The sequence below is a fragment of the Conger conger genome, chromosome 2 (assembly GCF_963514075.1).
Source record: "Conger conger chromosome 2, fConCon1.1, whole genome shotgun sequence".
NCBI lineage: Eukaryota > Metazoa > Chordata > Actinopteri > Anguilliformes > Congridae > Conger > Conger conger.
In genome coordinates, this window is record NC_083761.1 from 20,410,044 (window position 1) to 20,428,509 (window position 18,466).

Here is an 18,466-nt window from a genome sequence, read left to right on the forward strand (position 1 = left end):
TGAAGATTAAACTAATGGGAACTAGCATGCACATGATTGTTGCAGCATGCATTGTTAATAGCCCTAATTCTCACTCCTACATCAAAGTGCAAGTACAATTTCAGTTCCAGACGAAAGTTCCATGGTGTCAGAAATGTAATTTGGATAAAGTGGATTAAATGTTGAAGTACATTTTCTCTTCATCAATGCAGCCTAAATATGCCACTTATCGACAAAACATGCAATAAACTACAATGGTCTGCTTAGAAAAACAGGTTTGGGTGGGTGGTTGTTGCTGAACAGGGGCATAAAGCCAGTGAGCACCCTTTTCTGCACTCATTCATTTCTGATGGAGTAAAATTACCCTCAAACATATTAGTGGAATGCAAAACAATATAGACGCAACGGTTAGGTGACATCACTTTTAAATTAACACTAAAAAAAGGCCTATTTGTCTTTTTGTTTTAATTTTGTCACGTGGGGCTGATATTTAGGATTGTACTTTTTAGATGATCCCTTTCCATTTGAAGCACGTAAAGCCAGCTGGTCTGGGGAGAGGGCAAACGTGTTCTGATCTCTGAAGATGTTATTTATAATTTTACTAATGTATCCAATCCGATTTACTTAGTCGTTTAGAAAAGTATAATTCGTCAGTGTTTTAAATAAGTTACGCTTACATTGTCGATAAGCAGGCTACTGTGAACATGCCATCAAGTTGGTAATTACGAACATCAATATTTCACCAAACTTAAATTACTTTGTTCTTAATCGAAAGCGAAGCGAAAGTAATCATTTTCAAGACAAAATAAATTGCATGTTGCCATTTATTGCAATATAGCTATTTGCACGTTGCAGCCCTACAATGCATAACACAGCAAATGAACAAGCAACCAAATGTAGCTAGTTAGCTAACGAGAAGTGCAGTAACGCGCGGTTGGAAGCAAAACCAAACAAAAATTGCGTCCAGTGCTCAGATACTCGCAACATTTCGTTTATATGTAACTTTCTATCAGTCTGCTAAGTTGCTTTTCTTTTTGGAGCAAGTTTGCCCACCCAGCGCAGAGTCAATATTTAGATAGCGGCGTTGTATATTAACTGGGAAACATTTAAATAGATTACCAATAAAATCTGCTTTTAGTTAGTTGGCGTCGTTGCTATAGTTTGCTATTGTGGCATAAACTCCGTGAGAATGCTTGCCTTCTTCAGAAAAGCCCATTCGATTACGTATAGAGGAAGCGTTAATACAGCATGGAAGCGGACCAAGGCCCACATTTCTGGAGCTCAGAGATTGGATATTCGAGGAATCTACCCTCCTATAGCCACACCGTTCACCGAGAAGGAAGAAGTGGACTATCAGAAACTGAATGCTAATTTAGAGAAATATGGCAAAATCTCTTTCAGAGGTAGGCCAATACAAAAATGGACTTCAAATTGTTTTGCATTTTCAGGCTTCTTCCCTCCTTCCCCCACCAATTTCCAATTGCTATGATTCCATGTATATACCTACGACAGACAAGGGAGTAGAAATAAATTTACTTTGTGTTTGGTTTATGTAAAATTACACTCTTGACTGTCCTTTCAGTGGCCTAAGTCAGTGGTTATCAGGCTTGGTGCTGGGGTACCACTGTGTATGGTGGTTTTCTTTCCACTCCCAATTGCAAAAATGGTAAAAAGATATTATTCTTTCTCAATTATTCTTTTCCAGAGGTATTATTTACCCTCTTAAACCACATTATGTCGGAAATAGCTATACATACAACAAAGAATAAAAGTCTGTATTAATATTGTACTATTGCAAATGATTAAATAAAGAGAGGTCAAAAAGTGACACATTTGGTTGATAATGAAGAATTCAAAGACAAAGCAAATGCTATCAGGTCAAACTTCCATTTTGTTAAGTTTAAGGGAAATAAGCTAAACTAATCTATGTCTGTGAAACTGGCCCAATGTGGCTTAAGTGTAAGGGATTGGAAGCACCTAGTTAAGAAATATGGACAGCATTGAAGTACCCACTAGTGCAGAAAAGCGCACTGCTCATGTCTGTACGTTTTCTGATACAAAGGAGTGGGATTTATATGTAGTAGACTACTAATCCTCTGATTAGTCTTTCAACTTTCAAGACCCTACTAATCCTTACTAAGAGACAAGGCGAAATTATTTCAGTTATTTACAGCTTTAATAGTGGCTTAGTTTCTCCGCAACTGTCTGAAAGTCAAAGGTCAGGGTAACATTACACGTTGTGCTGAATCAAAACGTAACAGCACGACACTTTGGGAAATGGGGGTGCGTCCCAGTACTAAAGTATCCTCCTTTCCTCCACTTATTTCCTTTTTTGGGACACATTTTCTTTTTAGTATTGGGACGCTGACAAGGTAATTCCACACCTCGAGCAGACACCCCTCTTCCGCAGTTCAAACTGAGCTGGCACAGGTGGCCCCCTGATGGACTAGAGACAGCACTACACAGGTCTACACGGTATTCCCAGAGCCATTGGTTTCCTCTTGCACAAAGCAAGTGTTTCTGACAAAAGCCAATTTGACAGTATTCGGAAATGACTTTTGGGGAGCTTACTGTTGCATTTAAATGATTGTTCTCTCTGACATTATAAAGGTTTGATTGTGTTTTATATTTCCTGTGTTGTTGCAGGGATATATGAATTATTTTGACTGCACTTGGTTCTTTCTTCTTTCAGTCTTTATAGACATGGAAAATATTTTCCCCCCGGATAACCCTGTTGGATTGGCATTCTTTTTTTCCTTCTTTTCGCTTATGCTCAGATGAAGGTCAGCCATTGTTGCCATTATACTGTAGAATGAAAGTTGAGGATGATTCACGCCAAATAGCTGTCTGTGAGAGTTGTGTGTTCATTTCTCTCTTTTTGCACCCTCACACACATTATTGAAACTTCTCAATGTCAGTTTGTGCTTGATTGCCAATTGCCACTTTGATTTAGTTTCATTTATTGATCAATGAAATGCATTCATTCTTCAACCAGAGTTGTTCGTTATCCCTTGACTTGTGAGTATCTTGGGCACAGCTCCTGGTTGGTGGGATCTGTGTTTTTATTCAAGTGCTGATTTCTAGTTGGCCTTCCTGTTCTGCTTTACCATAGAAGCCAACCATGAAAGAGACCATGGACCATGGGCGACTTCATATCATTACATTACAATGTTCACATTTACTGGCATTTGGCAGACGCTCTTATCCAGAGCAATGTACAGTTGATTAGACTAAGCGGGAGACAATCCTCCCCTGGAGCAATGCAGGGTTAAGGGCTTTGCCCAAGGGCCCAACAGCTGTGCGGATCTTATTATGGCTACACCGGGATTAGAACCACTGACTTTGCGTGTCCCAGTCATTTACCTTAACCATTACGCTACAGTTGGAAGAAGAATAGCTGGAAAGCTGGCCCCTTGACTCTGCCTGTTGTTTGTGTATTTTGATGATGCCTGGTGCCCCTGCCTGTTCCCTGTGCCACAGGCCTGGTGGTGCAGGGCTCAAACGGAGAGTACCCGTACCTGACAGTGGAGGAGCGGGTGGAGGTGGTCCGCAGGGTGAGGCAGGCCCTGCCTCAGGACAAGCTGGTGGTGGCTGGATCGGGCTGCGAATGTGAGTGTGATATACTGTAGCTATAGCACGGCCTCTCACCGCTTCACTCAATACTGCGGCTGCACGATATCGGGAAATATTGAACTGCGCACTGTTCTAATGGCTTTCAGCTTTAGGTACACTGGCAACATAGACCCTTGACAATGAATTGATTCAAGGATTCAATTCATTGTCATTGTTGTATTGATTGGCTGTTCATGTACAATTTGTTCAATAAAAGCATGTCTGAAATAACGTTTTTAAAATTTTTTATTCAGTGGGCATAGGCTATTCATCGTCTGGGGTCAAACAGTGTACCTAAAGCAGAAATACATTAGAACTGCACACTCTGATATTTATTTATTTATCGCAAGTCGTATAATCTTCATGATATTCAACAACGTTATGGCGTATTGTATATTTTCCTCATACCGTGCAGCAGGGGGGGTTGTGGGTTTGTGAGGTGAGCGATCAGGACTATGTGCGGTAACAGTGGGCCTGTCCTCTCCAGCCACGATGGCCACTGTGCAGATGAGCCAGCTGATGGCTGGCGCGGGAGCGGACGCTGTGCTGGTGGTCACCCCGTGTTTCTACCGCGGCAGGATGGACAGCAGGGCCCTCGTTCAGCATTACACGAAGGTGACCGCTTGCGCAGTCCAGCTAGCTGCCTCCTACTGCTGCTGCCTAGGCCTGCCATTGAACTGCCTGTACTTTAACTAGCAGTTGTACAACTGTAGTACGTTAGCACTCGCTAGCAATTCACATTGCACTCATTGCAAAAGAACCTAATGTTTCACACCAAGAAAGATAAAGGGCAGGTTTCACGGACTCAGATTAAGATTAGTCTTGGACTAAATCAAGTTTTGTATGCAGAATCTCCATTCTTAGTCTATGCGTGAAACTGGCCCAATGTTTCTGCTGTCTGTCGAGCTGAACTAGTACAGTTGTACTTTAGATGTGCACGTGTTGCCCAAATGACACCAGCTATGGCTCACCTCTGACATGTTGAGGGACTGCACTGAATAAAATGACGTTTTAGTCTTGTAAGATATTTTTTTCTCTAAAGTTGAGAATATTAGCTTGTGATATTTTCTTATTCCACTGGCAAATCCTGAAATGAGTCAAACTTTCTTACCTCATTGGCAATGGTTTTGTCTTCATTTGCAAAAAAGTAAAAGACGATGTTAAGTCTCAATGTAGGACTAAAATACTTGTTGAAATTGACTTATTTTTTTGTTAGGTTAAAAAAGTAAATGTCATATTATTTTCATTTTATGTTTTGAATTAAATTCTTATTTCTGTTACTTTTTCGCTAAATAAGGCAAACATATTGCCAGTGATGTGACACAGTATTCCCCTTTTCAACACGTCATCACACTTGTCAAGTATAAGTATATGTTACTATAAGAAAGCTCAAATTTTCTGTCTACATGAGAGAGGGGAAAAAAAAGTCTCATTGTAAGACTTGAACCTTAAAAAAACCCCCCAAAAAATAATGAAAAAACGTTTAAAAGGCTATTTCCAGTGCAGGCCTAGTTTGTGGAGCACCAGGTTGTGCATGAATGGGGTAGGTAGGGGATGGCTGACACCCCCTCTGCATTGCCCACTGTAGGTTGCTGACTCCAGCCCGGTGCCAGTGGTTCTGTACAGCGTGCCTGGAAACACAGGCCTGGATCTGCCCATAGACGCGGTGGTCACCCTCTCTCAACACCCCAACATAGTGGGGCTCAAGGACAGTGGTGGGGATGTAAGGCACCTTTTTTTTAAAAGCAAAAAAGAAATACATTTTATCTTTTAGCATTTCATGTGCAAGGGTGATATAACAGTAAGTGTAATTTAATCAAGTACTTTTTTTAAATTCCATGTCTCTCTTCTTTTTTCTTTTCTTTTTTTTTGCAAGTCCAGTTCCCCTGAGAGTTACTTGACAGACTGTTAGCGGCAGGCTGTGATTATTATTTTTTTCTCCCTCCTCCTCTGACAGATCACAAGAATAGCTCTTATTATTCACAAAACGAGCTCAGAGGATTTTCAGGTTCTGGCTGGTTCAGCGGGTTTTCTCATGGCTGCATATTCCGTGGGTAAGACTCGGATCCCTTCCTCCTCCTCCACCACCTCCTCCGACAGACGTGAATCGGCAGTTCTTCTTCGGCGAATCTCAGTGTTTATTTAAAAAGCCCCTGCGAGCTACTGTGCCCTGGTGACAGTCGCGTGTCTGCCAGGATTTTACCTGTAATTCCACCAGCTTTGATTGCGTCTCTCGCCTCTAAATGTCTCTATCTGCCTGGCTGATACGTCTGAAGGTTTCTCCTGCATCTCGCCTGATGTGAAGTTCTGTGTGTGGGTTTGATTTAAATTCTGTTAACGGAAAGGCTTTATGATTCACCTCTCCGAATGTTCGGATCCTTGTGAACTGTGTCCACCCTGTTTGATCCCAGTGGCCACCTGGGGTATTTGATGGCAGGTGGACGTCATGGTAATGTTCACAGGCAATAAAAAAAAATATATATATATATATATATATATATATATATATATGTATATATAAAAAATAAAAAGGCATGTTCTTCCCCACCCGCCCGTTTCACTGATCTGAGGGGCAGGATGCACCAATGTATAATGTGATCTGCAGTGGGCGGAGCTGTGAACCTGCAGGGAGTGGATCGTCCAATCGGCACCGCTCTGATATCCCCCCAATGGTATTCCATCCGGCTATGCAGGCTGTCACTCAGAATGGGAAGGCAGAGGGAATGTTTCTTTTTGGGGGTGGTGAGGGCAGGAAAGAGCGGTTAATGGTAGGGAGGGCCGGCACTAGCTCCTTCTGGGGAGGTCCCCAGGGCGGTGTTTGCATAGAACACGACGTGGGCGAGGACCGCGGTGAACCACGGACCGTAACCGCTCCTCGCGGCATGGATTCCACATTCCCTTCATCTCAGGGTTCTGCGACGTCGATTCTAAGCTCCTGACACTGTGTTATAGTCTTGTAATGAGAGTTAAAATCTTGTTTTTCCCCCACTAAAGTAGAAAATATTATCAAAGGTACTGCTTGCCTGACAAGTTACATTACCCCATTGGCAAATCTTGAAATGAGTGGAAACTCATTCACCTCTTGGGCAATAGGTTTGTTTTATCTATTGCAAAAGTAATGGAAATAGACATTGACATATTTTTTAGTTTTAGCGGTGGAGTTTGGTCTCTGATTTTCGGCCTGGTTTCAGGGGCTGTGGGCGGGGTGTGTGCCCTAGCCAACATTCTAGGGAGCCAGGTGTGCCAACTGGAGGAGCTGTGCCTGTCCGGCCAATGGGAGGCAGCGAAAGCGCTACAGTACAGACTCATCGAACCCAACGCTGCGGTAAGCTGCTAGGCACTGTGGTGTTAGTTGGGGAGGCATTATGGGGGATGTGATATTTAGATTGTGGAGTGGGAGTTCAGGCATTGTCTGGTAAGAACTGATTTAGGGGTCAGTCACTCAATGACCAAATCACCTTTCCTAAGAACTAAACATATTCTTAGACGTATTCTTAGGCACTATGGCACTACTGTTATTCCTAAGTTATAAATCGATGCTGTTACAGATATTTTATTTTTGCTTTCCCTGTTCATATACCCAACACAGCATATACTCAAGCTTAGACCTTACCCTTTCTCATATGTGCTAAATTTGGAAGACTGCTGCACCTGGCACATATTTTGGAGAATTGGGGTGTAGGCATGTATGTGTAACCCTTGTCTTAACATTGCAGTTATTTAAAATGTTGACCGTCGCTCCCGCCAGGTGACCAGGAAGTTTGGGGTTGCCGCGCTGAAGCAGGCGATGGAGTGGTTTGGTTACCATGGCGGCGTGTGCCGCTCGCCCTTGCAGCCGCTGTCGGAGGCGGAGTCCAAAGCGCTGCGGCAGGACTTTTCCTCCAATGGCTGGCTCTGAACACAACACGACCGCTGTGGGCATGCTGGCGAAGGAGGAGTCATGCGGGACAGATCTGGCGTAAACTTGAGCACTTAAGTGAATTGATTTTTCGAAATCCTGCAGTAACACTAAAACGGTGCTTATTTTTAATAAAAGGTTTCCGCTGTACTACGCTGTCATTAAATGTAATAAAATATTTTGGGTGACCGCTTCAGAAACATCTGGTTGTGTATTGTGTGTTACAGCAGTGGCCAGGAAACGCAGCCAAGCTCAAATAATGTAGGAGTGCTGTTAACGCATGCAAATGAATTACATGCAACCAAATGTGCTTCTACTTTTCAGTTAGCTTTGCTGGGCAGTGAATTGTCTGTATTAAAATCTATAGTATTTATTAAACATGCACCAACAATTCTTCGCCATTAGTTCAACCATTACTGTTAATAAGGGTGACAAAGTTGTTCTTGCACCCCGTCCTTTGTTTCTTACTGAGAAGTAGCAATGCCGTTTTCTTGTTTGACATCCGTGTCGTCTAAATATGATCTACAATTATATGATGTGAATAACATGAACATACAGTGGGTGCTATCTGTTTTGCATTGTAAGGTTGTCATGTATTTGTATGCATTGTCTGGGTAATAGCTTACATGAGAAAATGAGAGCATTGTGCTATTCGCAGTGCTTGGCTTTGCCTTTAATTAAAATATTTTCCTGTCTGTGCAATTCAGAAACCAAACACAGGGGGGCACTGTTGCTTATAGGAACATCACTGCAGTTGAAGCATCTCTGGCATCTCAATTCAGAAGGTTTAAAAAACCGTGGCATGTTTTTAGTCCCACCCCTACCATGCACAGTGTTGAAGTGTGTGTGTGTGTGTGTGTGGTAGAGGTAATGGTGGGGGAGGGTTTGGGTGAGGAGACGGGAGCTTGAAGAGGACAAGGTTCCAATTGCAAATCCCCGGCTAAGCAACCTGACTGACCTGCCTGCCTGCCAAAAGGGGCGATACTGTCACCAATATCCCCTACAGAGTACAGAGACCTGCAGGCGATTCAGGGCCCTCTCAATACTGGGAAAACCGCACGCTCAAAAGCATTCACCCCTCCCCCCGACTACAAAGAGAAATGCATGACTGAGCGTGTGCATTGGCTTTTGAGTGGCTTTCTATTCGCCTTGCACTAGAGTCAAACCTTGAGCAAAAACAGAATTGATGTGGGTTAACGAGCGGGGGTGGGGACTGCGGGGGGGAGGGGTTTGAGACAGGATTTGACTTCAATAGCACCCGTTGTCATAAATCCCCCCCCCCTATTCCCAGATAGAGGTTCAGAACAAGTCCAAATGGCACTTAAAGATGCATGTGGGTTTTGACTAGTTTTTTTCTTTACTGCAAAACTAACTGTCGCACCGAAGTGGGGGAAGGTGGAAATCGACGCAAATAATATTTCTGTATAATTAGTAGGTAAACAATCATACAATTACAGTCATACAAGTACAATTAATAGACAAATATTAGAAATAATAATCAAGCAGCACTGCATTTAAAATGGTAATTAATAGGGCAATATAACAAGAGTGCCCATTGTTAAGATAAATCAAAGACGAAGCCGGGGGTCGGTACACTACTGAGAATGGCTGACTTTTTTATTCATTAATCGTACATATTTTTCACACAAATTACACTATTATTTCAGTAACAGTGACTTCAACAACATGGCTGTCACTTCTCCCTCAGCGACACCTGAATAACAGAGACAGCCTTTTGCAGTTCTCACATTGGTAAAGCTTTTGGGAGACATAAAGCTCATTTAGCTGATAAGATAACAGACAACTTTCAAAGAAAGTGTGAAACATTAACAGTTCCATTAATCGCCGAGTTAAAATACATGTTAAAAACACCATGCGCACCCGCCACTGTAGAACAAAAGACACTGTATTATTCTTCACACTCTCCTTTGCTGTCAGGTATAGACATATAGTGGAGAATATTTTAATATTTTGCCATGGCAACCACTGATTAGGCAACTTGCAGCACTTGGAATTGAGATGATACAAATTAAGGGAACTCCAAATGGTCGCCATGGCAACACAATATGCAAACAGGTTAAAGTCCAGATTAACACACCTTAAAGCTATTTTTGTGACTGAACCTGGAGGGGAGGGGGAGGGGGAGGGGAGGTGGGGTTGTCGGCAAATTCCAGTCAACACTTATGGACCTACAAAATATGACCATAGTCCAAAATCCTTCCCCTGCAGGTGTACAGCATTGTGCTGGAGGATCTGATGATTGGTGAGTGCACATAAATACCTGCCGAAGAGGGAAATCATTGTTCATCTGCTATAGCAGACGCCGCCTCTCTTTGTTTTATCACAATGTATCTCATTTCAGTGAAAAACCAACAAGAACAAACAAATCTTTCAGCAAGGCCACGCAGCTGAGGCAATACTGCTCACTGACATTTCTTCCAAGAAAACACTACAATACAGAAATTCTGAAATGAAATGTGGCCATTTTCTATTAATAGACAATACAACAACAATAATAATAATAATAATAATAATAATAATAATAATAATAATAATAAGAAGAAGAAGAAGAAGAAGAAGAAGAATTATTATTATTTTCATAATAATAACAACGAATACATGTATTAGTAGAAAAGGGTTTGGCTTCTGAGGTACAGCCATTTGAAATTCATAAGCGTCTTTCCCCATTGTTGTGTATATCTTGTATGTTATTAAGTACTCATCAAACACAGATTTGAAGTGCTTCACAATTTTCTTACCATACCACATGTATCTCATAAACAGCATGCTCCTTTCCAGTTGATTAAAACCCACTTTCAGTATTTAAAAAAAATGTCCTGCCCTGCATGTTGCTAAATCATTTGATATTAGCGCAAGGATCATTCAGCAAATTGTTTGTTATGGAAGAACAAAACTATAATCTAAAAAACGTTACTTGGAGCTGTGGGCATTGTTCTGTGACCAGGGGAATACATCTTTCGGATGACAATTTCTCTGTACACAGAGTAGTCACCCAATGGTTTAAGAGCTCGATGCAAAAGTAAAGTTACCCGTACAACGCACCCTGTCTCTAGTACCCGATATGAACTGAAGCAAGCATTTATGGGGTATTTTGGAACAACACCTGAGACAAATCTACCTTCAACTAAGCATGAGTTCAATGACATTCTCATTGAAGAGTGATGTTGCATAACCCCTGAAGAATTCTATATGCTGGTGACTAGTATATTTACAGTGACCATTCTGTGTCCATTGCTTACATATGGAGTGATGGAAGAGTGAGGCTTCATGAATTCCATAATGGGTTGCTATGGACTGTGACATTAGTGAAAAACTTGTACACCAATAAAAAATACCTTTTAAAAATACCTTGTCAAACACTATGATTTGTTCCATTCGGTAAGTTGCACTATATATTATACATTGAGGATCAAGCCTTGCTCTTACATTTCTGTCCAAACATATGGCCTAATCATCTGGGAGCTCAGGGAAAGGACCAATACTCTGCCATAGGGATGTGTGAACACTCCTCTTGGCTGTGGATGGGAAAAACCAAAACTATAAATATTTTACAAACTGACTGATTGACACTCATTCACACACAAACATACTGAAGCCGTGTTCCAAAAGACACAATTATATACGTGTTTTCCAGAAATTCACCATTCACGTTTATTTTTTAATATAAAGTACATTACTAGATCAGGAAGGCCTCTCTTCTTATGCCTGGGTTTTCAACAGGGGTTCTTGAACATACTGAAGGGGGTCTTTGGCTAGACTTGATATGCAATGACTGTACATAGATTTGAGAAAATATGAAAAAATATAAAACTCTTAAAAAACAAAAAAACCTTTTTAAACATAACCCTTTTTAAGGTATGACGGTGGGCCCCTGGATGCCCTTGAGCCTGAGTGGGGGAGCAGAAACGGTTGATAAAAAAAACCCTGTTCTAGCAGAATGATAAGTGACCCATTTACAACTGTGAAAAAAATGTGCAGTCTTGAGTCACTAGAAAGAGCAGAGCTCTCAGGTATCATTGGTTTGTGACAAGCAAGTAAGCTTTCATGAACTCTGTAATGTCAATATATTGTATCAATATGCAGTATATCAATATTTATTTTAAAGCTGCATATGTTGTAAAATGTATTCTGCAACATATACAAATAATCTCAAAATACATTGGCAGTACCTTTGAAGCTTATCCTTCGGGGTAGTTTTTAAAATAACGCTTTAGAAAAGAGTTTTTAGACAATCCCTGACAGCCATCCAAACCCGCTCAACCTGTTTATTTAACCTGCAAAAGAAAAAAAAAATCCATCCAGTCTTCCCATCCTGTATGACCTGTTTCCCAACATCCCTTCTTCCATCCTTCAGGTGAGTGGGACCCTGACCTCATGAATCATGATGCATCTCCTGAATCTCAAAATGCCCAACTGCATCCGAACCAAACCCAGTAATCCTTTTAAGTTTTATTTTATTGAAGAAGCAGAAGTCCTTTCTATGTTGAGGACCAATCTTGACACAGTACCAATAGTATCCAAAGTAGTGGTCCTCACTCCCGGTCCAGGAGACCAGTAGCGTGTGCTGGTTTTTGTTGTTACTCAGCGCTTAATTGATCAATTAAAGTAGTTAGTTAGTTTGCTGGAATTAAGGTGAAAACAAAAACCAGCACACCTTGCAGCTCTCCAGGACCAGAGTACTCCTATGACACTGGCAAAACAGCTGCACAAAAGCCAAAAAAGAGGGTAAAGGGGGTAAAGCAAGAGATAAAGAGTGAGTGCGTGAGAAAAGGGGAGGGCTCCAACCCTGTTGTCTATCCCAGAGGGTCACACACTGAGGGCTGTGGAGGCAGGTGACTCAACCTCCTGCTGGTGCTGCTCCTGCTCCAGACGTATGCTGTTCTTAAATAAATAAATGGTAAATGTTGCATTTATATAGCACCTTTATCCAAAGCTCTGTACAATTGATGCCTTTCATTCACCAAGTCTCATACTCACACAAACACAGACACAGACAATGACACTGACACAGACAGGCTGCCATGCAAAGCACCAACCAGCTTGTCAAGAGCAATTGGGGGTTAGGTGCACTGCTCAGGGACACTTCAACACACCCAGGGCGGGATTGAACCGGCAACCCTCTGACTGCCAGATGACTGGTAAATGGTTGGCATTTATATATCACCTGTATCAAAACTGCTGTACAATTGATGCTTCTCATTCACCCATTCATACACACACTCACACACCAACGGCGATTAGCTGCCATGCAAGGGATCGACCAGCTCGTTAGGAGCATTTGGGGGTTAGGTGTCTTGCTCAGGGACACTTCGACACAGCCCGGGCGGGGGATCGAACCGGCAACCCTCCGACTGCCAGACGACTGCTCTTACCTCCTGAGCCAATATTGCCCCGGCCTACGGCAGCAGGCCCTTCTGTTCTATATGTTTTCACTCCAACCCTAATGATGTACACCTCATTCCACAGCTAGAGGAGCTGCTGATTTGTAAAGTCAGGTGAGACAAATAAGGGTTTAAATTAAAACCTATAAGATGGTAGCATGGTTCCTGGAGCAGGTTTGGTTACCACTGCCTTGCGGTGAGCAGGTGGGTCCCATCAGGGTCCCATCAGGGTCCACCTGCAGCCCTGGATAGGATGGAAGCAGATTTAAACAGGGAAATATCCTCCGACTAGCCCTCCTGTTTTTGAGACAAAATGAACCTTCCTCTTGACTCTCAATCCTGGAAAATCTAGTGGCAATCTTGAAACTGCTGACCTGTCAAATGTTCCCCTGTATTTTGCCCTCAGATAGCAGCTATCCCAATAAAACAAATCTGATCGATGGTGAAGAATGACTCACAGTAACCTATCATTCCATCATTGAACTCCCCTCACGTTTCCACTTATCCAATCAGCTGAAGACCCTGGTACCCTGAAACTTTGTCTGTGTGCATTGGCATTGTACCTTGGACCTATGTAAAGTTTGTGACTGAGACTTTGAACTCAAAAGCAAAATTTGTAATTGACTGTTTTAATAATACCTTTTATCCAGACAGGGCTCATACAAATTGTTGGTGTTAAATGTACAGTTTATATATGTACTACCCCGAAGGTCTACATTTGATCTATTCAGGACTCATTGGCCATTTCACTTTGTATGGCTTACCAAGGCAGTAGTATTTATAAAATAATCCATTGGAGATAGATTGTACATAGGGAATGGTACACAAGGTTAAATCACTCCAGATGAGTCTTAAGAAGGGATATCCAATAAGCTTTCTTTCCCAAAATACCTACCTTGCATTGAATTCTCTTTGTGTTTCGGACCAAAACATACAAGTGCACCTTATGAACATACTATATTAATTACACAGCTCTGTGGTTTTCACGCACATAAGAATTTCCATTATAAAACACTGTTTTAGTAAAGGCCAAATGAGCAAATAAATTAAACGGCCTTACTATAAAGAAATCAACCACAGGGTGCTCAGTTATTTAACTTGAGAAAATGGCACCGCATGAGAGAATCACACAAAGGAGAGAACTGTGAATTGTGAACTGCAGAATTAATTACCTTTCCTGTGAACTGTTTTTGGTGGGAGGCTGCTAGAGCGTGCTTGTTAAAACAAACACTTGGTCATGTCACTGTATAGTGCTACATTTAGTGCAGCTGGTCATGGCTGCCCATCAAAGAAGCTGCTTCTGACATTGTTCTAATTAAATAATTGAAAAACCCCCAGAGATTAATCTGTCCCGACTGCCCCTCACCCCCAAAATAGCTTCTTTCTCTTAGCTTATCTCCCCAAATTACACTGTGATGTGAGCCCTGGCAGTATGAAGCCATGGTCATTGGACACAATCCAGAGTGTTAGGTTTTTACTCATGGTAGCACTTTTTATAGACCTGAAAAGATTTGAAAATGGCTGTCATCATTCCTAAACTTCCATCATGCCAAAATGGCGCTTTGACATGGTGGGAATTGCAGCCATTGCAAAGGCCCCATGTAGCAAGTCTGGTCTGAGAATTTCAACTGATCAGGACCAGCAGAAAAAAACACATGGATAACACACAAAAATCTTCTTCAAAAGTTACCAAAATGTGAAATAAATAAAATACAAACCCATCTTGCAAATGCATTGTGGCAATGACAGTGTGCATCCACAGCAACAAAAAAGAGATGATATGTGCTGTGTTCTTTTATTATTCAAAGTTTTTTTCTCTGCTCTACTTTGTTGGGGTAAATTAAAACACGGAACACATGCTGCCACATGCTGTTAGCACAAAAGGCCATGCACACAGCTCTCAGTGTACTGGGATTTAGGGGGTTTTCTGCTGGCAGCTAATGGTTTGCTAAATTAGGCTTCCCATCTGTCGGTGCTTAGCATGTTACCCTTTCCTTAATCTGAAAGGTTCAGAGTGAAGATTTTGTCGAATTTAAAAGGAGGAGCCGGGGAAAGGATTGTCCGGAATGTATGTTCTTGTTTTTCTTTTTTTCTTTTTTAATATGATCCATTACAGGGGCTTAGTCTGCTAGTGCTCTCTCTCTCTCTCTCTCTCTCTCTCTCTCTCTCTCTCTCTCTCTCTCTCTCTCTCTCAACCTCAAATAGATAGATAGAATGTACAACATGGCAAGCTGAAGAAAAAAGTCAGGCAGGGCTGCAAAGATCTGTCCAAACCTTACTACCATCCCTCAAATGACACACTGGGAAAATCAAAACAAACAAAAACAATCAATGAAAAATATGTTAATTCCAGTTTGGTTACATTTTTGCAACATGGCTCGCCCCGTCACCTGCAAAGCCAGGGTGTTTTTGAATGTTTTAACACCTTTTTACACAAAAGCTATAATATGACTTGTGTTAGGTTGTGGTGGTGGCAGCCATTTAGCTACATTTATTTGAAGGGTATTTATGTCAGTCAATGATTCCCATGCGCAGGTGCAGAAATTGGCAAATGACTGATGGTATCCCCCCCCCCCCCCCCCCCCCCCACACACACACACACACACACATACACACACACACACACACATGTACATGCACACACACATACACACACACTGCAAAAACAATTTGGTCCGAAAAAAAACACCCAATATGTCAGTTTTGAAGCCTTTCAGACCACAACCTCTTTAAGCTGGTGTCACATAAACACTTGCGTTTGATTGAAAAACCTACATGTGCTCAGATCTCTAGAGATTTGTTCCCATGTAATAATACCATAAGATAGGCATAGACAAAGCTTATCCCCCAAACCCTTCCCCCATTCAATGCTTGCACAGTACACCACAGATTAATTCTAAAGAGCAGTAACATAGCAACTGGTTCAAGCTAAACCACAATTTGGTCAAATAAGGGCTGTTTGGTAGCATACATTAAAACGGCATTTCAGCCAATGTAAAATGACATAATTTGTGGATGCCATGCCACCAGTCTCAATGATTGAAGCGCTCAGTTTTGAAAACACACTGACTGCTTCTGCTGACGTCTGAAGATGTCTGCAGAATAACTGGTTAAAACTGGTTTCAACAGTGCAAGAATTTCTGTTCTTTCAGCTCAGTACTCTAGCACAGTAGATTTGAAATGAAACAATGAAATGAAAACATGAAATATGAGGTTAAAGTGCAGACTGTCACCATTAGTTTGAGGGTATTTACAGCCATATTGGGTGTATTCAAGTCCTTTGTGCAGGTAAAAGAAAGCGTTCAGTATCTAATCTTGCTTTTACGCTTTCGATTGCCTTGTGCTATTGCCGTTTGTCAACATAAGGACCAGATTTGTGGCAATGAAAGTCAAGGAAACCATTATAAGGCTGGGAAATAAGAAAAGTCAGACATAGGCATAGGCTTATAAAAAAAGCTGTTTGGTGACAGTCCGCACTTTAACATCATCTTCATTGTTTCATTTCAAATCCAATGTGCTTGAGTACAAAGCCAAAAGGACATAAATGGTACCACTGTCCAAATAGTTATGGACTGCACCGTATCTTCACTGATTACCACAATGATTTCTGGATTCCTGTGGGGGACGGGACGGGGGACGGGGGGGGGGGCTGGTTTACTGGTTCATATTGAGCGATACTGTGATTTTGTTTTTGTGCAATTCATTTCATAAACCTTAACACTTTATCTTCACATCCTTCACAATACACATCTTGGGAGAGTAGACAGGACAGAATTTCACTGTACCAAACATGTGCAGTGTCACAATTTAATTTAGTCTGGGAACAGCTACACAAAAGCGAGCAGAAAATCAGCAATTTCTTGAATCAATTCTTTATTTTCAGGTTCCAGGGCCACGGCCACAGTGTTCCCGAAGTTTCAGACAGATCTAAACAAGGAGAAAACGGTTGCCCACCATGTCTGTTTTGTCTAGAATTCACAGGAAGATGCAATTCCCTGGTATGCCTTTCCATTGTGGTTCAAAATAGATGGCTATTTATTCCTGCCTTTGGTTACCATGGTAGAGCATATTTATGCTTGCAGAAAACCTTAATTAGAGTAACATTCACTTTTAATGACTAAAAATGTTTTGGAAGGGGAACAGATTTAATCTAGGATCGACTTTCACAATTGTGCTAGTCATTTAATAAAGCAGGATATTTGACCTAGCAAAATGGCAGAGGCCAGCTTTTAGGCAAGGCATCAGAATGCAACTAGTCTGCAGTAGGCTGCATTATGGTTACCATGCCCAGCTCCATACCATGCAGTTAATGGAACTCTCGACTTCCCGTTTTAAATATCAATTTAATCAACAATCCTCAGCCTGGAGTGCCCACATGTATGTTTATAATCAAGACTGTGTTCTATGGTGTAAGCCAGGGGTCTGCAAGGGCAATCCTGGGGGACCGCTGTGTATGCTGTTGTTCCAACCACAATTGTAAACCCAGAATTTTAATAATCTGACATTTTCTTAGTTGGGTCCTTTTCATGTTTGGAGTGATGTGTTTAAGTTCTATTACCTTAAGGTACGTTTTTTACCTTCAAATTATTAACGCAACGCACGTTTGGTTCGTTATCAATTGCGCTATCGTTCAATTGTTCATTATCTACCAAATGGTTTGTTGTAGTGGCCATGTGCCCACACCTTCAGTAATTAGGAGCCTATCATCTTGGTCTTTAATTTGACCAGTTAATTCATACTGTAACCTCTTTTTATGTAGCCTAGTTGTTTGCAATACATTGCTGTACTGCACTGTGCTGTAATAAGCACAACATGAAAATTCAGGGATTGCAATTATGGTTGGAGCAAAAATCAGCATATGCAGTAGTCTCCCCAGGACCGACATTGCAGAACCCTGGTGTAAGCTAGGGGACCACAAACGCAGCAGACTGGTCCTGAACATGGGGAGGTAAGGAGTGATGGGATTCCTGAGTTGGGAAACCAAAGGAAGACTGTGGCATCATTCCAGTATTACCCAGAATCTCAAGTACCCACCCACCAGGAACATCAAAAATCGATGGACAATGACCTGGTGTGTGCCTTGAACAGTAGAAGGGTTTCCTACAAGTATGGGTATGTTTCCAAAGCCTAATGTTTCTACCTAGGCAAGACAATGCAGTTATGTGGTTAAGAGGTTAGGAACTCAGAGAGGTTTTTCAGAGACAAGGAAAGACATTCTTCCCTGCTACTGTACTCCAAATATAGATCACAGCTGAGGTTGCTTCACAACCCTGTGAAATGTGGCTTGGAACCCTGTAGCTAAGGACCCCCACCTCAATAAAAAGGTTATCAGTTGACATCGCTATACAACACCAAAAGTAGTCAGCAACTGAGCAGCTATTTAACAAACGAATACACATTACACATGGTCAAAAACCCTTTTACGATTAATATCTAAGCGAACAGAAGCGAACCTGACCTTGGATAATCTTAATATCAAAAACCACAGCCCCATCCCACTCATCGACTTCTCATCACTGCAAAACAGTGTTCTTCTCTACAAAGGCTTCACCCTTTTTTCTCCAAACACTCTTTA

At 41.7% G+C, this 18,466-nt stretch overlaps 1 protein-coding gene across 1 annotated transcript; it reads left to right on the forward strand.

Annotated features, from left to right (window-relative positions):
* Window positions 1–517: 517 nt before the first annotated feature.
* On the forward strand, window positions 518–7,689 carry hoga1 (4-hydroxy-2-oxoglutarate aldolase 1). Its single transcript, XM_061231919.1, has 7 exons — window positions 518–1,382; window positions 3,460–3,588; window positions 4,079–4,206; window positions 5,180–5,314; window positions 5,549–5,645; window positions 6,783–6,916; window positions 7,340–7,689. Exons 1-7 carry the CDS (start codon window positions 1,169–1,171, stop codon window positions 7,487–7,489), a joined length of 987 nt encoding a protein of 328 aa, XP_061087903.1. The 5' UTR covers window positions 518–1,168; the 3' UTR covers window positions 7,490–7,689.
* The last annotated feature ends 10,777 nt before the right edge of the window (window positions 7,690–18,466 follow it).